Source organism: Pelodiscus sinensis, chromosome 6, assembly GCF_052426305.1.
Source record: "Pelodiscus sinensis isolate ZL-2025 chromosome 6, ASM5242630v1, whole genome shotgun sequence".
In the NCBI taxonomy this organism is placed as follows: domain Eukaryota; kingdom Metazoa; phylum Chordata; order Testudines; family Trionychidae; genus Pelodiscus; species Pelodiscus sinensis.
In genome coordinates, this window is record NC_143057.1 from 9,963,889 (window position 1) to 9,986,899 (window position 23,011).

Consider the following 23,011-nt stretch of genomic DNA (forward strand, 5'->3'; position numbering starts at 1 on the left):
GTACGAGCTTTTGTCTCTTAAACACATCTGAATAGGCATCGTGCCATAATATCCCTGAGCTACTTCTACATCAATTAAAATGTCATTGGTAAACAACGTTTGGATTATGAAACTGCAATAAAAGCATGAGAGGGTTATGTGTTAGTTGCACAGCTGAGAGAGACAGCCAAGCTTACAAGATCAGTTTGAGGAAGAAATATTGGCCAGAAACATTTAAGGCCTAGCCTTCTCGCTGTTTGCACAGCTGCATGGCATATCTAAGTCCCAGAATGGCTGGAGATCATGCTGACCTGTCCCAGGAATGGTCAGCCAAGTATGTAATGGGGGAAGGAGGGAACCTGAACGCACTCCACTGTTTGCAGAAACAGAGATGTTCTGAGTATGGAGATCTGATGTAAATTACCCCTGGTCCCTCCGTCTCCCTCGGAGTCACTGCAGAGGCAGTTTTAAAACTAACTAACTTCAGCTCAGCTCTTTCAAGCACTCCAAGATTACCAGACATTCAGTAGCGATTTCATAGGCTTGGACAAAGGAGCATCACTACAAAGAAGTCCCACAAACTGCCACTGCTCAGCAACACGACTCTCCATTTAGCAGAGTTTGTCCATTTCTGGAGCTCCAAAGCCGAGACAAATGGAAAAACCAATCTAGTCCCCTCTTACCTCTCCCACCCTTGTGCTTAGTCATGTCACAGTTGCCTTCCCTCTTCTCCCCAAGCCAACCCAGAACATGTGGCCTTTGCCTAGTTAACTATTATCATCGGTTACTTTATTTCTATCGCTTTGCAAGCACTTTGAGATTGTCTGAAACTCTCGTCCTTCCACACTGCTGTCGTCATACTAGCAGCTGCGGTGGGGGCTTCCCTTGCAGCTGTCAGATTTTTAATTTGGGATACTTGGCTTGATTGGCATTGTTAAAATACTAGAGTTTCTGACCCAGATCTGTTTTACATTTTAATATCTTATTCTAGAATAGTTCAAGTTCAGACTTGGGAAGGGACTGTCATGCCAGATTTACAGTCTTTGGTCTAAGTCTACTTCTGTTGTAGGTTTAAATCAAAACCCTTCCTTAAGTAAGTTCTGTTGACAAACCTAAAAACTTTTAAAATTGTTCATATGCTTGCGCACACACACGCACGCACACACCCACACAAAGAGAGCCATTAGGATCGCATGTCACCAAACTGGCTCATTGGACAAAACACAGACATAGCCTTGGGCTTGGAAAACCCTGTTTCACTTGAAAAGATTGCTCTCTCACTCTTGGTTATGGAAAACCTAAAAGCAAAATGGGACACCTGGAGTTGAACTACACCCTGATCTTCACCGAATCCAATCTCAGCTCCACATTCAAGAAAGATCCTTATTCAGAAAGGGCCCTTTGAAGCATGGGTTTCAATTCCATTGAAATCGCAATGATGAAAGAACACATTTAAAGGCCAGTGCATTCTTAAGTGCTTTCCTGAATAAGGATGGACGCAAGCGTGTGCCTAAATGCTTTCCTGAACCAGGCCTCAGTGAAGCCAATCACTTATACAAGGCAGGTCAGTCTTTGGTGGGCTTGCTTGCATGCCGCTTCTCAGAATGTTTTACAGCCTCACAAGAACTTCACAGCTCTGTTGATTCCATACCTGAAAGGCTTGTGAGTGCGGTGGGTTCTTTTTTGTGTGCTTCAAATTTTCAAGTACAGGTTGAACCTCTCTAGTCCACTCCCTGACCGTTGCCAAACCAGAGAATTTGTAGAACCATAGGAGGTAAATATTGTCTGGCAACATTACCAGCACTTCCACTGCTTACTGGGCTCTTAGAAGACATTATGGGGTACATTAGAGCTAAATAACAGCACAGAACACTGAGAGCCAGAACTGGTGGTTGTGAACAAACTTTATGGGACCACGGGAGATCTGGCCACACCCATGGTAAGTGGACATCTGGCAAACTAACATCATGCTCGACCACAGAATGTCATTGGACCAGAGAGTGCTGGACTAGAGAGGTTCAACCTGTACATTGTTTTCACGTGATTAAAGAAAGTAGCCACCTTTGCAGAAAACAGTTTATTACATAAATGAGAATCGGTCACCATTACAGACAACATACTGTGAATTAAAGCATGCACTTATCACAGAGACCAATGACATTATCGCTTGCTTACTTTTGAAATGATCTTCTTAGTTTTATAAGTTTAAGGCTGTACCAAAACAAATATTTCAAAACAATAAAGTCACATGACACTAGGAGCAAACATTGTACATACCGTGAAATCCATCTGTTGTTCAGCAAAACTAGACTTCTTAAATGTACTAATGGAGGGAACTAAACAATGATTTGAGGATCAGTCAATGGCAAGATACAAGTTGATGATCTGCTCCAATTAATAAGCAACTAAACTCATTCTTTTGAAATACTTAAACTGATCCGAAAGGGGAAAAAAGGCAGGAACATGGCCACCATGTGACATTCTTGCTTTCACTTTCTTCTCCTTAGCTATTCATTGTTTCTGGTTTCTTTTGCAAAGTACATAAAAACAGCATTTTGCAGGGCAGCTCTGAAATACATGACTGGGAAGCAGACATATGGCTTAACGTTTTTTTCCATTCCAGGTAAAGCTTGGGGGGGCGGGGGGGGGGGGAGGGATCGTGTATTTGGGAAAAGGTAAATAGACCTTATAGAAAAAAGACCATTTTAATCACACCTAATGTAAATGAAAGCAAGATCCTCAGGTGGTGTAAACATCACTTACTTCATTGATTTGAGTGGTTGACACCAGCCAACAATCTTCATGAAAAGTGACTGTAAAAAAATTGCATTGTGGGGTTCCACATTTCTTGCTCATTGCTGACTCCCAATCAAATGTGCCAAGATAATACAGGCAATCTTAGCCTAAGATCTGTGTCTCAAGGTGGGCTCTTCATGGCTTACCTACCCCAAAGATCAAGTGACCAAAATAATGTCCTCAGTTACAGTTGTTAAGCTTCATTTTCCACATATTTCCCACTCTCTTCCTTGTCTCCACTTACCAGAGGATTGATGCTCTGGAGATCAATCCTCCAGGGTTTGATTTAGTGGGTCTGGTAAAGACCCACTAAATCGATTACCCCATTGGTGGCCGGTTCTCCTCCCTTTTGCGAAGAGTAAGGGAAATCGACGGGAACTTTCTCCCACTGACCACCCGCCGTGGGGCCACCCCAGAAAATCAGTGCAAGAAATGTCAACTTCAGCTATGCAATTAATGTAGCTGGAGTTCCATATCTTGCATCGATTTTCTCTGCCCGTGTAGACCTGGCAGTGGTGCAATCTTATTTCCTCCACTGAGGGCATTATTTGAAGGCAATGGGACTGAATGGATGGCTCTTCAAATGGATTTTTGTTAACAGTTTTGGAGAAGATGCACAAACCAAAAAAGAATACAAATAATTTTCCCAGAGATGGATTGGTTCTGAATTATTAAAAATTCAGAAAAATCGCACATTTTCCCCACTGAAACAAGCAAATATGACTCAGAATACACAGAGGGAGCAGATTTGCTGCAGAAGAGGGTGCCATTTTTACACCGAACCACATTTTAATGTTAAACATAGATTACGTTTTCAATACTGAGATTTATGTTTTGGTTACATTAAGGGCTGAGATTTGCAAAGGAGCCTATGAGAATTAGGCACCTGAAGTTCAATAAAATTTGGATCTATAACTCCCTTGGGCTCTTACAGAAATCCCAGCCAAGAATATTACAATATTCTCTAAAAATACCTTATTCTATATAGTTAAACTGATATAAGGTTTCCCCAGACACCTCAGTGATTGTAAAACAGGCAACCCCAAGGGTTCATGATTGACAACTGAATAAGCAAATAGAATGCCTCCGGCAAGTAGAAAGCAGTATTCAGTCCATAGTAATATTAGCGCAATCAAATTAATAGCTTTCCCAGAGCTGGGGACTCCAGAAGCAGTGGTAGGAGATGGATATGTACCAAAAGAGTCATTTACACACAGAAAGTAGCAGGCCATTTCCAATTACCACGTTTATGCCGGTGGAGTTATGATCATTTTGTCAGATTACTGTGCACAAAATAAACAATGTCAATCACTATGGCATTGTGTTTTGGCAAAACCATATCCAGTTTCAGCAATCAACTATACGGGCATGGAAGCCATGAAAAAAAATGCTTTTTCTTCTGCACTCACACAAGTGTTGGCATTTTACATGCAGGTTTTTTTTTTCCCCAGGTGTCAGTGGTCACCAAATAGAGCAAGAAGTAGAGAATAAACTCGCAATTGGTGAAAGCTGACTTTAAACATAACAAATATTAAATGGCATCATCTCAGCAACAAAGGAGCCAAACTGAAGCCAACGGAGCTATACTGATTTACACCAGCTGAGAATCAGGCCCGAGATCTCTGGAAATGAAACTAGCCTAGGATTTGGGGAGGACAGAGTCAATGCCCAACTTTGCCACAGACTTCCTCTTTCACCTTGGGAAAGTCTCTTAGCTCCTCTGACTGTCAGTTTCCCATCTGTAAAATGGGGATAATTGCACTGCCTACTCTAGGAGTGCTGTCAGGAATAATATATTAAAAGACTCTAAAGTGCTTTGAGGTCTATTGCTGAACACTGTATGGAAGGTTGGGACACACGAGAGTCCTAACGAGGCTTTATCCATTTAAATGTGAGTAAAATGTTCAAAATCAGACTAGTGATTTTGCTTACTTTGATTTTTGGGACACACAGGGGCATGATTTTTAGAATGTGATGAGCATCCACCTTCAGAAAATTAGGTCTTTAAGGGATCACAAGTTGAACACTAAAAAAGTAATGCACCCCAAATCACTAACCACTTTTGAAAATCTTGGCTTAAAATTCTTTTTGAAGGAAGGTCACAATTACAAGTGCTTTTAAGATTTTTGTAGCCAAATCCATTTCTGAGATGTAGATTTGACTTTAGTATAGTTAGTTGAGGGATGAATTTTAATCACTGATATTTTTCAAGTCATAATTGTTTGTTGGCAAGTTAGTATTTTGGTCTGAGTCGATCACCCCTTTCCGCTCTAAACCCTTCCAGCAAACTCACTTAAAAAGGGATTTACAGATTTCATCCTGCTAAAACTCACATCAAAATCAAGATGAGTTAATCTACTTTATTTTTTTACATTCATATTTTCAACTTATTCAGTGACAGCAGAAAAGTAATTTTTTGAAAATGAAATGTCAGCATTATGATACTGGCATGAAGAGCCCTGGAAAGAAGGAGTCCAGAACCACTGGGCTCAACTCTGATCTCACACTAGTTTTGCAGCAGCGTAATTCCATTGATGTCAACAGAGCTGAAAAACAGAAGGGATCTCCTCCGACACTGGATGCAAGGGAGATCAGGACCACTATGAAATCTACTATAGAAAAGCATAAATACTGTATCGCTTCAGTTTCAGGGCAATGAAGATTTAAAACTGTTTCATTACTAATTTAAAAGGCTTTCCTATTTCTTTGATTTGATACTAAAATGAACATTTCAGATGTCAAACCCTTCTCCCATTATTCTGCAACACATGGAAATCAAACATCAAAGAATGCTGACCAGTGACACGACCCGTTTTACCAATCACTCTGTGTTTTCACGTGTATCTGTTTTAGTAAATAATAATTTTTATTAACATCGTCAAGGTTTTTTTTCCAAAGTAAAATTAATAAACAAGAATAATCCATAGAATTTTTCAGCCACTTTTAGAATTGTTTTTAAAAGACGGAGATAGTCGGGGGGGTTTAACCTGGTGTGTGGTTACTTGTGTGGAACAGGATATTGTAAATTTGGCACCTCCTGTGTACCACAACATATTGTTTCCTTCTGCAGAAGGCACTAAATACTGGCTCACAACATTAAACAAACAGTAGAGTACACCGTTTATAATGTCATACATAAAACAGTTAACTGGCACAGCCTCTTAATACAGATTTTTCAGTTAACTACAATAAGTGGTTATAGCAGCAATACATTAGAACATAAGAACGGCCTTACTGGGTCAGACCAAAGGTCCATCTAGCCCAGTATCCTGTCTTCTGACAGTAGCCAATGCCAGGTGCGTCGGGGGGGAATAAACAGAGCAGGTGATGCATTCCCTGTTGTTCATTCGCAGCTTTTGGCTGAAGCTAGGGACCCTTAGGAGCATGGTTTTGCATCCCTGCCCATCCTGGCTAATAGCCATTGATTAACATGGTTAACATTTCTACAAATATCACAAATGTACATACATCAGAGCACATACAAGACATGCAAAATCTCAATATCACTGAATCACACAATGCATAGAAATCGTCTCTTTTTGGCAAGACAGTCTTTTTTTAACAAACACTGCTTATAAAACAAAAGAAAAATAACAAAAATCTACTTTTAAAAAAATGCTGTTAAAAAAGTTGATTTTAACAATAACGAGGGCACAATTAGAAAACGTCAGTATAAGATAAAGTTGGTCAGAGTAAGATTTAACACTGAAAATGGACTAAGAACCACTTAGCAGAATTGTTAGCTGAAAATGTTGTTATTGTGAAACAATATATGTTCGCTAAACTTATGCTAAACAGTGCTGACCCTGCTGGTTTACAAAAAAGAAGAAAACACAAAATCATTAAAAGATTAAAGTGATTAACAATAGCAGGTAAAATAAATTAAAAAAAAATTTTGCTGGTACTTTCTTAGCACTGCTCACCATGAGACCAATGGTTGTTATAGCAAAACACTTTTCAAAGATCCTAGTTAAAATGAACAGATAATTAAAACAAATTGAAAATATTTTTTTAAAATTCCAGTGTATATCATAACAGGACATAAAAATGCTGGTCCAAACAAAGATTATGTTTGCATTCTTTAGAAAGAAGACAAAGAGGTCTATTGAGTTTGCAAAACCTGCTCTTTGTCTCTGTGCCAATAGATTATCTTCAGCAAGATTTTACTGACATTCTTCTTGGAAACCCAATCTCTTTCTCTTCTACCATGCCATGAAGTGGTAGACTGTGACAGCTCAAGAAAACTATATTGCCTGGTATGGGACACCAAGACAAGAAATAATATAAATACAAAGATACTGACTGATTCAGCAAAACACTTATTACACATGCTTAGCTTTAAACAGATGAGTCATCTCAATGAAGTCAGAATCTATTCACATGTTTAACATACGTGCTTAGCAGATTTGCTGGCTTAGTGCCTCAAGCACATGCTTAAGTCCCGCTGCTTATGCTTCAATGTTTTGTTGAATTGGGTCCTATCAGAAAGCCAAATTCTGCTCTAGGCTAGAGTGGTGCAAGAGCACTGAGTTATCCCACTAGGACTGCATTACAGGAACGGAGAGTTGAATTAAGCCCCAAAATAGAAACATTATTTCCTCAAGTGCCAAGTGTTCGAACCTCTGTAAGATATTTCAGATCATATGTTAGTCTCTGTTGCTGTTTTTATTATCAAAGTTAAGGCTTCTAGGATTTCAGCACTGTATCTGGTAGAGACTGAATAAGTGACCTGAAATATCAAGAAGAACAAATGCTGTATTTATTTAATTTTTAAACCTACATTAAAAGACAATATGGATGGAATTTCTAAAAGCTACACTGACCCTTTGTTCTACGTATGAGACTCCCGCTCATTTCAATGCCAGTCATGTACAAAGAGGACAGAGAGAGGAGGTCCTAATCTCTGGAAGTATAGGGCCCAAAATACACACTGGGAAGCCATTTCCACACCTGAGCTCTCAAATTAGAACACCAGCAACTCAGAGACTAGTTTTAGGTATGCATGTGCCCATTCAAGAACCAAAATGAGGGCCAGCAACCAAGTTTGAAAACTGGCCACTTTATATTTCCTCTGAGTGCACACAGCACCTGATGCGTATGAGTGGCAGTGAAAAGGATGACCTCTGGGCCTGGCAGTTAAGTAACAAATTGAAAGAAAAAGCGTATGCTGCAGGACTTTGTCCCGGCCTGATCGATGGGTCTGAAAAGGAGCATTTTGCATGGATGGAAGAAAAGGAGAACCAGGCAGTAGAAAACAGTACACTGAACAGAATGGCAGACAAGCAGAAGTAGACAGAATGCACATAGAAGGGGGGGAGGAGGGTAGGATGGCGGGAGAGGATCTTGGGGCTCTCAGTGACAGAGAGATGGGAGACCACATGTGTGAGGTGGGCTGAAGAAGAACTGGAGAAGAACCACCAGCAAAGAAAGCAAGGAAGAAGACAGCAAGCTAGGGTGTGGAAGACCCTGGGTAGGACAGAAAGACTCTGGTCATGTGAATTTTGAAGAGAAAAGGACTGGAACTCCACAATCTATGAAGGGGTCATCGACTGAAAGGACGGTCAAAAAACTATGGGCACTTCGATTCCTATGTAATGGCAAAAGGAGCTCAGAAATGAAATGCAGGGAGTGCGTACAGTGCCAAATTTATTCAATAGTAGCTTATGTCATGTGACAGTCATAAGTCCCCTACCTAAAGAAATCCCTCCTTTTTATTCTGTGGAGAATGGTTGGGGTTTGGTTAAAATGTACACATTGAGGACCAAGGTCTGCTCCCACTTGAACTCCCCTCGCAAGCCTCAAAGAGTTTAGTCAATCAAGCTTCTAAAACTCTTCCTTTAGTACATGGAATTTGTGAGTATGAACCAATGGGCATGGAGAAAGCATTTTCTTTCCTTCCTTCATTTAGTGCTACAAAAGTGGCAAGAATCACTATGGCATGATTTTCTTATCTATTAAGATCTTATTTTTCAACTAAAACATTCCCTAAAACGAGCCTGATTTTTCCTGAGCACAGAAGGCAGATTAAGGCCCAAAAATATATTATATAGATCACAGGAAGAGCAAATATTCAGAAAACAATTCTGAAATAAAACGAATGACCAAATGAGTAAGATTTATTTTCTGTAGATGCTCTAAACTTTCTGTATCTATATATATGTACTATATATATATAAATGTACTATATATATTATGTATAGAAACATAGCATAAGTCTCTCTCTCACACACACATACACATAACATTTAGAATCCAATTTTGTAAGTACTTCATGCATAGAACTCCCATTTAAGTCAGGGCTTGCAAGATTTGGACCTATGACTGGAACATAGGGGAAAAAATAACTCATAAGAAAATTACTCTCGTGCTCATAACTCATTGGTTGCTCTGCCTCCTCTTTGCTATGGACATACTTGTCTTCCTGAATGAAGTTATTCAAAATCATATAATAGCCCAGTACATATCTTTTTTGTTCTTTTCCTCTAAATTCTGGGAAATTATTTCTTTAACTGGTCTGTTTTCAAGCCTGATGTTCCTTAAATGAGAAGTAAAAACATTCAGTACTTTTAACCATGGATGGGGAATCCAGACTGGAGATTACCCCTTGAGTGCAAGTTGCATAGTCTTTTCACAGTCTAATTTGACCAGTAAGATTCTAGAAGGTGAAGCCATATACATTACAGCATCCTGCAACCAAACAGTAAGAGCAAAGAAACTATTACAGTCTGTTTAATATAGTAAATACAAACATCTCTCTCGATTACAAAGCTTTCTGTTGTAACAAAACAGAATGGCCACTGTGAGAGCAGGATGCACAAATCTGAAATCATTGCAAAATTGTTGCTTGGTTCTGTGTCAGGGTGCACTATGCAAAGTCAGCCCCCTGTTTCAAATAAAAAGCTGATTTATGGTTTCCTGTTGAAACCGAGTGAAAGTTTTGCATAGTTTGATGGGAAATCGAGAAAAAAAATCAGTTGGTTGGATTAAGTTTTGCTCTGGGTTTGATACGACTGATACTCCAGATTGGTGGAGGAGGGACCCCGATGTAAAGGTTTGTGGGTCAGAGTGCAATGCTGGGTAAGTGAATGCGGTTATGCTGTCCTCTTCCATGATGGTCCAGTGAAGGCAAGAGCCCTTTTACTACCAGCAGCTTCAGCTCAGTAGCATGTCATTTGGAATCAAAGCTTCTGAGCTCTATTCCTGCTAACAAACATGAAAGAAGGCTTTGGAATCTCCATCACTAGAAGTTTTTAAGGACAGCTTAGGTCACGCTCCGGTCAAGAATGGGCTAAGTTACCACATAGACCTGCCCTGAGAGCAGGGGACTACAGCAGATGACCTCTTGAGGTCCCTTCCCGTCCTACCCTTCTAGGGTTCTATGAAGTCAGCAGCAGTAACAGGGCAAGTGCCTCATGCTGCCCTCTAAAATGTCTTTCCTCTGACCAGGAAGGATAACCTGTAGGATGAAGAGGAACTCAGTCTCTCCACAGCCCATTCAACACTGGGCGTTTACTGAGACCACCACCAGATATTCTGGCTGCTGTAAAACAGTGATGTTTGTAGTGATAGGGACACATTAATCAATCATCTCCATTTGGCATTATACCACGACCACCAGGTCACCTTACGTATGGTAGCCAACCACATAGCGCAGAGACAAAATGAATTCTAGTCACTGTCACAATGGGCCTGATTTAAATCTCCCTTTCTATTGACCCAGATCCCTTCAAATGTTCTAGTCTCCCACAAAGAATTTCTGCTAGTTAAAATAGCACTACCTATTTTTTTTTTAAACATGTACACCTCCGAGGCTATAACCTCATTTCTAGAATTGATTAGTGTTTTAGATGTTGTGGGGTTGTTTTGTTTGTTTGTTTTAACTCTCTCTGACAGAGAGCACAACATTTTTTTAAAAAAATCCATGGTTATTTCCAGAGGTATTTTACATTTCTTGATGAAGAAAGAGGTGGAGTTCAGCAAAAATACCAACATCCAATAAATACCCTGGGCTAGATGGATTCTCCACTGCTTTGAACTCGCCTAACCACATGAAAGTCAGTGGAGCTACACACCAATTTACACAGGCTGAGATGACTGCCCTGAGGATGTGAAGGACATCTTCCACAAGATTATGGATATTACAATGCAGGTCAAATTCCAGGCATAGGAAGCATCAGACAGTCTTTGTTTAGCAAGCGGACAATTAAAAAATAACCAGGGTAATAGCTCTAAAACCAAATTAACAGATCGTTTTTCTTTCAGCATCAAATAATCAGAATTTTGTGCCAAATAAATATTTCTGCTTTGCTAATTTTTCACTTCAGTTACTTACATGAGATTTAGACAGTCAAAAATAACACTGGGGAAAAAAAACATTAATGCAATGGATACAAACTGGGGTTTTTAAAAGGGCATAACAGCTTTGGGCACCCAAATCCCATTGTAGTGAATTAGCCTGCGAACTCTTTTGTAACAGTCGGTCCATTATTGATACAAAGAGAACTCATTTAAAAACAAATACATCATCATTGCTAAAATCAAACTAATGGAATGTTATGTCTATTGCCTACTCATCTCAACCTATTAGAAAACAGACAGATGAGGAAACAATTCTCAGGTCAGCAGGGAAATTATAGAGACTATTGCGCAAAAACGTTAATTCCATGTTACAAGCCAATTCTGTATTTAACTGACGTTTCCTCATCAGGAGGAAGTAGGACTCAACATGCCACTGTTCATTTGGCTATTTTCCCAACATGAAGGCTTATTATCAAGTATAACTGGATATCTCTGTTCTAAGACTGCAAAGCCACGAATGTATAACTCTCTGGTTACCCTGGCAATTTTCTTTAACTCTCCCAGGGTTGGATCCCCAGGGGCGTAGCTGTGCTGGAACCAGGAAAGGCCAGAGCACTGGTGTAGTGCCTTTCCCAGTGCTTCATGTGACCCTGCTCTGATTGCATCTGGAAGACAGGGCGACAAAAGTATTAACATGGTGGCTGGTCTATGCTAGCACTCTTATTTCTAGCTCGGGCAGCACCACGCTGGAGATACTTCAGTGCTGAGAGGTTTTAAGAAAAATAGTGTAGAGAAAGCTGCAGTTCGCATGGGAATGACCAGCAGTGTTCTGACATCCTTCTCCTGTACATTTGGTAGAAACGCTACCACTTACACACAGACACCCATGATACATTAGGTCTATACTTCTTTGGCTGAGTTTATAATGGCTGCCACATTGGCCCTGCACTCTCCTTTACCGTCACAGACCCATTTTGAACTCAGTTCCCCTGGCGTAACTATCAGATACAGAGGAGGTTTGAAGATGCCAGTGCCCAGTGTCTACAGTAACACATTGTTTTGTGAAACCCTTGGGATTCCTAGAGCAAGATGGAGCTCAACGTAGTAGCCTTGTGTGTCTACTTTGCAACTCCCTGCCCGCATGATAGCAGAACCATGGTGGTTTAATTGTTGTGGGGACCTTCCCTAGTCCCTACAATGAAGGTGTATTTCAACCAAAGGTTTTTAATTAAAGGGGTTCAGAATCAGAACCTTAAAAGCAAATTGTAACTCAGAACTATTTTTCACTCTCCATGAATAAATCCATGTTTTGGGATTTCTTCTCTATGTACTATTCCCCCTTAAAGTGAGAATAGATTGCAGTACATATATGAAAGCCCAAAAAGAAAATTCATTGTCCTTGAGGGGCCAGAATACCAATCGTGTCTCATTGGAAACAAAATGGCTTTTAATGTAGTAATGGATGTATGATCTCAGGTAATAAAATGCATATCTGCTCCCAGCCATGTTTAACCAGGTACTGTACATCTTTAATCTGATCCATATAAGCATAAAGGTTTGATTTAACTTAGGACATATTCTACCATATATCTGTGTTACATTAGCATGGTTTCATAGCCTTGTTAGTGTTCCCTTAGCCCCCCTGGGAATGCAAGGATTTATGGGAGAAGGTAAGGTGGTATTTCCTGATATCTAGCATTATAGAAAGGTGAAATTAACCACCTGTGACAACTGCCACTAGGTCCCATTTGAATCCTGTTTTGAAGACTAGAGTTAGACTTGAGTGGTGCACAAACCTTGTGCAATGGTGAATTTCAGCTTTTTCCAGCAGCATGGTCAGGAGGGAAAGATCTCCCTCAACATGTCTTAAAGGATTTCAGGTAGGAGATAAATAAATGCGAAGCATCTGTCTGCTTGTGCGGTCGTTCAAATAGACACTGACTCATATTCTGAGCCATACGCCCACAGTTGCCAGAACTGAATGTGCTCCAGGGGTCACAGCTATGTTGGTTGGGAGCGGAAGTAGGTACACGCCATTGGAAAGATTCGGTCCCTGCTCTAGCTTACAGTGCCATGACTGTGCTACAATAGGCAGAAGAAAGATTCTCCAGGGGCAGAGAAAGCGAGTTGACTTCTCACAACTACTGGGGTAGGAACTATGTCAGGCTCAGGAAAGGAGGGGGGTGGATCAAGGCTGGCAGGCCGGATCCCATCACTCACTTCTACAAATCCTTCTCGGGGAGGAGGAAGAGAGAAAGAATGAACCACAAGCGACAGATGCTAGTCCTGTCGTTTAACGCAAGCCTGGAAGGTGCTCAGATACTATGGCAGTAAAGGCCACATAAGACTCTGAATAGAATGGGGATAGTAGATGGTGCTAGGGGGATTCTAATTTACATTAGGGCCATTTTGGTCTTTTGTCCAACCCCAAAAATCCCAGGCGGTAAGAAAGCACAAAGCCACCTCCTAGGCTATGCCGCTTTGTGCTGCACATTAGCTATACAATAAAACGTGATTTTCCTTCTAATCAAACACTCGAGCAAAGTGTGCGTCTGAATGTAACCTGCACAAACACATCCGACGCAGGAAGGCATAAGTACGTGAGAGATGAAATATCAATTCTCCGTAGCTTCTGAGACACGCCTGTTACTATGCAATAGTTCCACAACATTGGTATCCTTCAAGAAACAGACCCGTGTGACCAGTACAGCTCTTCTGCACTGTTGTACGGCCCAACGTTACACTGCTCGTGCACTGTTCTTGTAGAATTAGTACCCCATATAAGAGAAGGGGGTGTTAATGCACATTTCAGTGTAACACGAGTTCACCGGTAGGCTTTTTATGCTAATTGCACGTATGAAAAAGTACAGCGCTGTGCAAGTCTGTGGAACTCAGAGAAGAGTCACATGCTTGAACTAGTTGTGAAAGCCTCTCCAAGGGCAAATACTAGACTGTGAGCAGGCTTGCCGATGGGCAGGGGCAAAGGGGGCAATTGCCCCACAGCCCGGAGATTCAAAGGGGCCAGGAGCTCCTGGGGGCTGCTGCCAGCAGTGGTGGTGGCCAGGACTCCAGGCCCCTTTGAATGGCCTCCGGAGCACTGCTCTGTGCAGCTGTAAGGGCTGGGGAGGTGAGTGTCAGTCTGGGGGCAGCACTAAGGGCTGACTGCTTGAGGCCACACCCTTACTGCCCCCAGCCCCGCCCCTTCTGCCTGAGGCCCCGCCCCTTCCCAGTTGCGAAGCCAAGCCCCTCCCCCTGCATACACACTCTGCTCCGAGGTTCATGGTGCTTGTCAGTCCTGCTGACGCTGAGGTTTACAGAAGTCCAGAGTCCACCCACACCCCAGTGGGGGTTACCATAGAGAGAAACAAGTGTGTTGTGCAAACATGCGGTGACCCCAGAAACACACACCAGTGATTGTCCCAACAAGGCATAAGCATCCAGTTCTGTTATCCATGGGCACATGGACAGTGACTGTCCAGCCATTCACAGACTCATACGCATGTAGCTGTAGGATCATTTTCAGATAACCCCCTTCTCCCCCGCCTCTATTTTAATGAGTGATCGTATCACACTTCCATGTTTGTTTGTTGGCTTGTTAAACAGACCATTTGCCTTACTTTTTTTTATCCTTTCTGTGCTGTGGTTTTTAATGTGAGATGTTCTGCAAGACCTGACCATGTGGTTCTGCAGCAACTTCTGTGAATCCTAGTTTTCAACCACAGACTGGAATAAATGGTGGGTCTGAAATCTTTCTCCTGCTCAGGGTTGCGTAGTTGTTCTAAGAGTTAAACAAAATATTAGAGCAACAAATTTTTCACTCGGTTACTCCCAGGCTACCCCATCCTAGGCAGTGGGTATGCCTAGGTATAAATGAGGGCCATCACATTGGTGTAAACCATACTTAAGTGTGATACTTTTCTTAGCTAAATTTAAAATCCTTAGAGCCCCCCCATTACAGAAAGGATGTGGACACATTGTAGCGACTCCAGCAGAGTGCAACAAAATGAGTAGGGGGCTGAAGCACATGACTTACAATTAGAGGCTGAGGGATTTGGGCTTGTTTAGTCTACAGAAGAGTGGCGGTGGGGGAGATTTGAGAGCAGCCTTCAACTATCTGAATGGGGGTTCCTAAGAGGATAGAGAAAGGCTGTTCACAGTAGTGACCGATGGCAGAACAAGGAGCAATGGTCTCAAGTTACAGTGGGGGAGGTCTAGGTTGGATATTAGGAAAAACTATTTCCCTAGGAGGGTAGGGAAGCACTAGAATGGGTGACCTAGGGTGGTGGTGGAATCTCCATCCCTAGAGGTTTTTAAGTTCCACCTCAACAAAGCCCTGGCTGGGTTGATTTAGTTAGGATTGGTCCTGCTTTAGGCAGGGGGCTGGACTTGATCTCCTGAGGTCTCTTCCAGCCCTATGAGTCTGTAACTCTACGTCTTCACTACCCACCTAATTGATGGGCAGCAATTGACCATAATATAGACACAATAAAGCAACCACCAAGCGCTCTCCCAATGACTCTGGTCCTCCACCCGAGCGAGAAGCATAGAGTTGACGGGGGAGCATTAGGTCTCAACTTACCACAGTGAAGACCATGGTAAGCAGATCTCAGTACGTTGACTTCAGCTTTGTTACTCACGTAGCTGAAGTTGCGTAACTTAGATCGACAGTCTGCAACAGTGCAGACAAGGCCTCAGTGAATTTTTGACTGGCCTGGCTACTTTTTCTGCTGCATTGTTTGCTCCTGGTCAGGAGATGTGGCATGCCAGGTTTTTTTGCTGCTGGCCATGTGCATCGCAGCTGGAGGACGTACTAAAGTCCAACCAATGTTGGGGTCCTGCTTTATGTGCCAGGCACTCCTGGGGATAGGATGGGGGTGTGGGCTTGTGGGCAGGCAGAGGTAGGCTGAAGGGGGGAGGAGTGTCAGCCTGGCTGGGGGGGGACAGCCAGAGGCCAGTTTTTCTGTCTTTGGGAGTGGCAACCCTCCTACTCAGATATCAGATTCTGTTCCTATGTGTTCCTAGTGTCTTCAACAAAGAATCTAACTAGAATTGTGCTGCCCATTCCTACAAGAGCTCTCCAGCATTCTGCCACTGGCATAGCAACTTCTGTCTATTGTAAACCTATATTGCTAGCTAGGGATGCCAGAAAGCTACATAAACAAACATCTATTTAAAAATAAAATAAATGCAATAGGCATGGTCCCTTCCTTCTAATCCCCATAATACACAACACATGGGAACTAGCAGAGCAGCTCTCTTTCATAGTTATATCAAGATTAAAACCCTGCCTATCCCTAAACAAACTTATAAATGCCAGACAAACTCTGTGGGAATGGGAGTTGGCAGGAAAGGGAAGGGAAATATGGACTAAGAAGAAAAAAGCAATAGCATGGCTTTTGCTCCTCAAGTGCATTCAGCAATCTAAGACCTCCTCCATATATACCAGCGGATTGAGGGTCTGGTGGTCAGTCTTCTGGCATTCAGTTTATCGGGTCTAGAAATGACCTGCTAAATCGAATGCTGAGGGCACTCCCATTAGTGCTGGCACACCTACTCACAAGGAATAAGGGAAATCGATGGGAGCATTTCTCCCATCGACCTCCCACTGTGGGGATGGTGCCAAAATTCAAATCAAGTTACGTTGACTCCAGTGATGCAACGAACATAGGTGGAGTCACATATCTTAATTCAAACTTAACCCCCAGTGTAGTCCTGACCTTAGTGCCTTTTCCTCCTGAAGGACTTACTTTGATCATATTTGCCTCCAGACACAAAGTAAAAGTCTTTGCTAAGCCTGAGGCCACATCTAGACTATGGAGAAGATCGATTCTGCGGCAGTCAATTTTCTGGCATTCAATTTAGTAAAGACCCACTAAATCAAATGCTGAGGGTGCTCCATCAACGCTGGAACTCCTACTCCTCGTGAGGATAAGGGAAGTCAATGGGAGTGTTTCTCCCATTGACCTCCTGCTGCAAGGATGGCACTAAAGCTTGGCTTAAGATATGTCGACTCCAGGTATCTTTTTTACACAGCTGGAACTGCATACCTTAAGACACACTAGATTACCATGCCTAAAATTATAGCTGGTGGCTGTAGCAACATGGGTAGAAGCTGTGGCAACATACCGAGTACAATTTCACATGACCTTTGGGTACAAATGTGCTTGGTTAGCGCAAACCACTGACAATTCTACTGCAGCCACATTGCTATTTTTAGCATGCTAGGGTGAGCAGAGCTAGCCTGTCTGTCTACCTGCACAGATAAGCAGCCTCCTAGCTACTGTGTAGACATACCTGGAGAAAGATTGTTATGCTGTAGGGGGCCCAATCAAGGAGACAGAAAGGAATGATCACTTTGACCAAAGAACAAAGCTGGATCAGAAAGTATGAAAAGTCAGAAATCACACCACAAACCAATTCCACCTAAGCTAACAATTACATGTCCAACCTATAGAGCAGGGGTGGGAAATCTTTTTTGGGTTGGCAGCCGCCAACCCACAGAAAAATCAGACAGGTGCTGCATACAAGTGAGAAGCAAAAAAAGATGGCCCCCGAATAAGGAGAAAGACATTTTCCATATTCCCCTAACAGACCAGAGCCTCGGGGGCCCAGGCTAGTCAATTTTGTGTGCTCCAGCCCGGGGAGCTATGGCACTAGGGCTGGAACACCAGTGCAGGCTCCCCAGTGTTGGGGGGGGGGGAGCCCTGAGCCTTGTGCAATGGATCCAGGAAACCCGGGGACCACAATTGGCCCCCCAGGCCTTAGGTCCCCCCGCACTCCTGCTATAGAGGTCCTATTGATCAGACCTGAGGAGGGATGTGTTACTATCGCTCACGGTGATGTCGCCATTAGTTTCAATGGGCCCTCCTGCTCAACTCCCCCAGAAGAGCCCGGAAGAGCAGTGCTGTTCTGTGGGGGGCAGAGAGGCCAAAGGGGGATTCTACAGCCCCTTCTATGTGACAGAGACAACCTCCACCATGAGGCTTTCCAAGGAAGCACACTAGGACAAGGCCTGTGAGCATGTTAGAGGAATGGCATTTAGACACCCAAACTATGTGGGGCCACTGACCCAAATTAGCACGAGTGGGTGAGGGGAATTCAGCCGGCGGTATCCACAGTTCCCGGCAGGCTCTGCAGCAGAGGCTGTGGAGCTGCTGAAGAAACTGGGGGAAACGAATGCATCCCTCAGCCCTGCCCCACAAGCATGGCGCAAAGCGCCTTCCTCCGTGACGGGATCCATGTCTGAGATTTCACCCAGCGACCACACAGCCGAAGGTTCCCTCCGAAAGGCACAAGTTGTATCTGAAAAGGCCCTTGTTGCCCAGTAGCAACAACAACAAAACAGCCATCATAGACCAACCTCTGCTGTGTGGAGCTGTAATTGCAAATGGTGGGAGTGTTGCATGAAAAGACCAGATAACGTTAATGCCAGAAAACAACATTGGCACTTTTATTCGCGGGCATCCTCTAATTGCCCTGACCCAGTATTGCTCACAACCATCACTACTGTCTCTTATTTTTCCTCCTTCTTCACTAAAGTTATGTCTACACTGCAGTCAGAGATCTGGCTGCACACCCAAGCTAGCTCAGCACAAGCTGTACAAGCACACCAGTGACCCTTGGAACAGACGCACATTGCTAGCCCATGCTGCCGCACCTTCACGGCTATTTTTGATGCGCCAGCTAGAGCTACAGGGCTGGCCCCCAGATGACCACCCGGCTCGCCCATAGGGTTGCCAGATGGTTTAAAAAAATACCATCGGGGGAAATTTGTCAAGAAAAAAAAAAGGTCAAAAGAGTCGGGGAGTAACCAAGGAAACCTGGGGGGAGGATTCAGGAGGTTAGGCTGAAATACCGGCCTAAGACCAGCTCTGTTGGCAGCCCCTTGAAAATGGCTTCCCCGGCAACTGCCCAGCTCACCCGCCCCTAAGGCCGGCTCTGAGAGCTAGCATGGGTGGGCCAATCTGTACCCCAGTCACACCTCCAATTGCAGAGCAGACACGCTCTAAAAGGGCCAAATATCCTCATCCACTGAACTTGATGGCACAACTCATGCTAATATCCATGGGAGCAAGTTTTGGCCTCAAATGCAACATTCAAAATCGAGATCAATGCCTCTTATTGAGCCAGTAAAAACTTGTTGTATGAACTATCAGCTGCCTTCAACTGACTCCACCCAAACCAACATCTACCCCAAAGGCTTTAAGAATGGGTACTGCACTTGCTAGTAACTCGGGGCTGGAGAGATGGACAGAGTAGTAGCTGTGCATGATTTTACCCTCTGGCTCAGCTAGCACACAAAAAAATCAAAGCCCTGCAGTGCCATGGGTGTGTGGCTATGTAGGCATCGCTGGGAGTTCAAAAGCAGATTGTGCCATATGCAAATTGCACGACAATGAATCAGTGTCACGGGGCCAGCTGGGAGAGAGATTCATGGGACAGGGAGGGCCACCGCAATGTGCTACTAAAATTCCACTGAAGACCTGAAGTGAGGCACCTAACCGTGAGTCAATCCTATGGAAATATTTCATCCCAGCAACAATTAAAATATATTTAAACACAGGGCTTGGGGGATCAGTATCTGCTTCTTTTTGCAACCCTTATTCTCACCCTCCCTTCATTCTCCACTGTTAAGTGTAACTCACTACAGAGTTGCAGAGCTAAAGAATATAAACAAAGAATCGGACAGTTTGCTCACCTTGGCCTGATCTAGCACCCGTTGAAGTCAGTGGATGGACTCTCATTAACTTCAATGGTTTTCAGATCAAGGAGCCAGTAGTTTTATCTCAAGACTCATCTCTGCAGTGCTAGAGTACCTTAGCAAAGCATTTTCATACGTAGTGCAGCATAAACTCAGGTCAATTACCACAGAAATGAAGACTCTTAATTTTAAAGGTTAAGAATTATAATGTAACAGTTCCAACTGAAATGTTTAATTTGTTAGTGTCTTCCCTGTACTTAATGAACAATTATATTACAAAGTAAATCAGTTGGAAAGATAACAGTCATTATTTAGTCTTTAAGAGCAAAATTCTGCTTTCAGATACACGCACACACACACACACACACACACACACACACACACACACACACACACATACTGTCTTCAATGGGAGCTGTGTGTTAGCTGAATTTAGCTCACTGTGTTTTCTAGTATTTTAATAATTTAGTTTTTCCTCCATCGCATATTAAATATAAAAAGGTTAAAATGGTCTATTATACTGCCTATGGATTTTAAATGACAATTTAAGACACATTTGATTTATCTGTATTCCAATGTTATGTCTTGGGAAAAGATTTCTGATTTTTCAGCACTGTCATGTTCCCTGGAAAATTGAAAGAGTAGCTGAAATTCTAATTTAGGAGAAGCTCACATTACATTTCCATGGATGACAAAAAAAAAAAAAAAAACCAACGAAATACTAATGACCAATGCTTGGTTTGAAACAGGAAAGATTATTTGTATAACAGTCTTTTTGCCATTACACCTTTGCATATTGTTCAAAACAATATTTCATAGTCTAAAGACCAGTGATATTTTTAACACAGAAAATCATGAACAAAAATAGTTTAAAATAGTCTTCAGTGGACTTTGTTTAGGAATATTACATATTTTTCCAGCTGGCATAAAATGAGCCTCAGGAACTAAAACCTGCTCTAAATGACTTCACAAACTTATGTTGATACCTCTCTTATTTCCTGGTCTGGCTGAACAAGAACAAGCTTGCAGGTAAGAAGAAGCAACCAGTGAGAAGTTTGTCTCCTTTTACCATGGAGACCATGTTGTTAGAATAAGAAGCTTTACAAAATGATTTAAAGCAGAATTGAGAGGTAAGCTTCCACGGGGATTTACACCCATTGTTTGTATGCATGTTAAAAACGGTATTTCCAGTCTTTTTTCTGTTGCCTGAGAGCCATTTTTGCCCTTGTAAAATCTGCAATTATATTATAACCCATAAGTAGCTTTCATTTTTGTATTAAACACTATAAATACTATGTTAGTCATACTAAACTATTTCTATTGGCTTATTTGTAAAAAGAAAAATATATTATATATTTATATTTTTTATAAAGTGAATTAACACTGGGAAGGTGTGGGGAAGTAGTGTACAATCACAGCTGATGTATATTATTGGGCATAAATTCAGAGCTTAACCACAAAAACTGTTCAATTGAAATCCACCTTTCAAGCTGTGTCGGAGGAAGAGTCATAAGACGCAGACACTATGAAGTTGCCAGAGCTGGAGTGGCTTGCCATAGACTGGGCAGCTTGTTGACTTAGATTGTTGCAAATCAGCACCAGCTGGTTGCTCTGGGCTTCGGATAGGGTACTGCAGCTCTGGTAGACACTGAAGTTGGTCTTCCTGCCTGGAATGTTGCCCTTCTCGCACATCGTCTTTACCATCTTTGCAAGCTTGTTTTTCCCCAGGGCTTGGCAGTTGTACCAGTGAAGTGCAGCCAAGTTGACCACCGGCTTGATGGACAGATAGAAAGGAGCATCTTCATATCGCATTGCAGGGGGCCGTCTTTGAGCGTACTCCTTGTAGTCTTGCACTGGGCAGGTCTGGGGAGCATGCTGGGTGGCATAGACTCTGGAATCCGTCCCGCCTCTCTTGGTTTTGGCATTCACATCACCAGACTCTTGCCCCATCCACTCCAAGTATTCCAAACCAGTTTCTGTCACCCGGAGCCGGATATCCCCCCATTTGAGGGTGGACCCATGAAAACCTGTGCAGTGTCCAAACGCCTTAGTATTATTTAGCCAGACAAGGTTCAGCAACCCCTCGGGATTATACCGACTCAACAAGCCTCTCTTGCGTAGGATAAGCTCATCAGCAAAGGTAAGTTTCATGGATTTGTGTGGCTTGTTTCCTTTCCCTTTACACCTCAGCTCTATCTGCTTTTGCTTCAGTGCCTCTTGAGATCTCTTGAACTCCTTATCCCTGGTAATACTGTATCCATACCTGTGTTCTTTGAGATAGCGCTCCAGGCCGCACTGATAGTTGGCCAAGCTGTTCGGCTCATATTCGGAGCCGTCCTTCTGCCTGGCATCCACAAAGAAGGAAGCTAGGTATGCATCCAGCTCTTTGCAAGGGATGACATAGATTTCCCTGGTTTCGGAGGGATATTTGGAGATGAGAAACTCTCTGAAGTTACGCAGCGCCGTCTGAGTGCTGCGAATGGTTTTCTCATTCTGCTCCCTGCTGAGTTCTGCGGCTCTCTCATCCTGGTCTGAAAAAGGCAGAAGAGCAGACAAGGGAACAATGAGTTGGTGCAGCAGGTTTTCCCCCCAAAATAATTTCCTTAAGAAAGGAAAAAATAATCAATTTCACAAGGATCATTGGAAAACATTATTACATACCTGTCTCAGGTTTGAAAAGCCAACTTCAGTTTCACAAATGATGTATGGCCAAAAAAAAAAAACAAAAAGCAAAAAACACAACAATCAAAATGAGCTCCTCCTGTCACTGGCGCACACATTGGCGCATGGAGATTTGTGGAAAAGTCTGAGACTAGAGGTAAGTCTGTGTTTTAGAACAAATGTGAGATAGAAAACTTGTAGCTGGGCCCTTGCGCACAGCAGTGGAATCGGATTCAAGTCGCTAACCCCATTCGGGAATTGCTTCATTTGTGAAACCAGAGGTTGTACTGGTTCCAATTTTTAAAAAAATAACTAAAGCATCATATTTATTCCATTAAAAAGTATCTTTAATGAGATGCATTTTTGTGTACTAAATATGGACAGAAGTGTACAGAACAGAATAGCACAACACTCGCAAACACAAAAAGTTTTCAAATACAGCACAACGCATAGTTTACAAGCAGGATCAGCCTTAGACAAAATAGCACCCAGGCGAGGTCCATCTTTGGCACCTCCCGCATTTGTTAAACTTTTGAATGCCTTATTTTTTATTGCATTTGTAGCTCATTTCACAAC

The 23,011-nt window shown here is 42.6% G+C and overlaps 1 protein-coding gene across 3 annotated transcripts in view; it reads right to left on the reverse strand.

The window, feature by feature from the left end:
* KIAA1958 (KIAA1958 ortholog) overlaps positions 1-23,011 on the reverse strand; it is a 129,257-nt gene that overhangs the window by 16,327 nt on the left and 89,919 nt on the right. For 2 of the 3 annotated variants that reach the window (XM_089779167.1, XM_089779166.1), the window contains one exon: positions 708-22,305. The exons of the other annotated variant lie outside the window; for it this stretch is intronic. In XM_089779167.1, coding sequence (XP_089635293.1) covers positions 21,260-22,305 — 1,046 coding nt within the window. In that variant the 3' untranslated portion in view covers positions 708-21,259. Of the gene's footprint in view, positions 1-707; positions 22,306-23,011 lie in introns of those variants that run through there. 3 annotated transcript variants of the gene reach the window in all.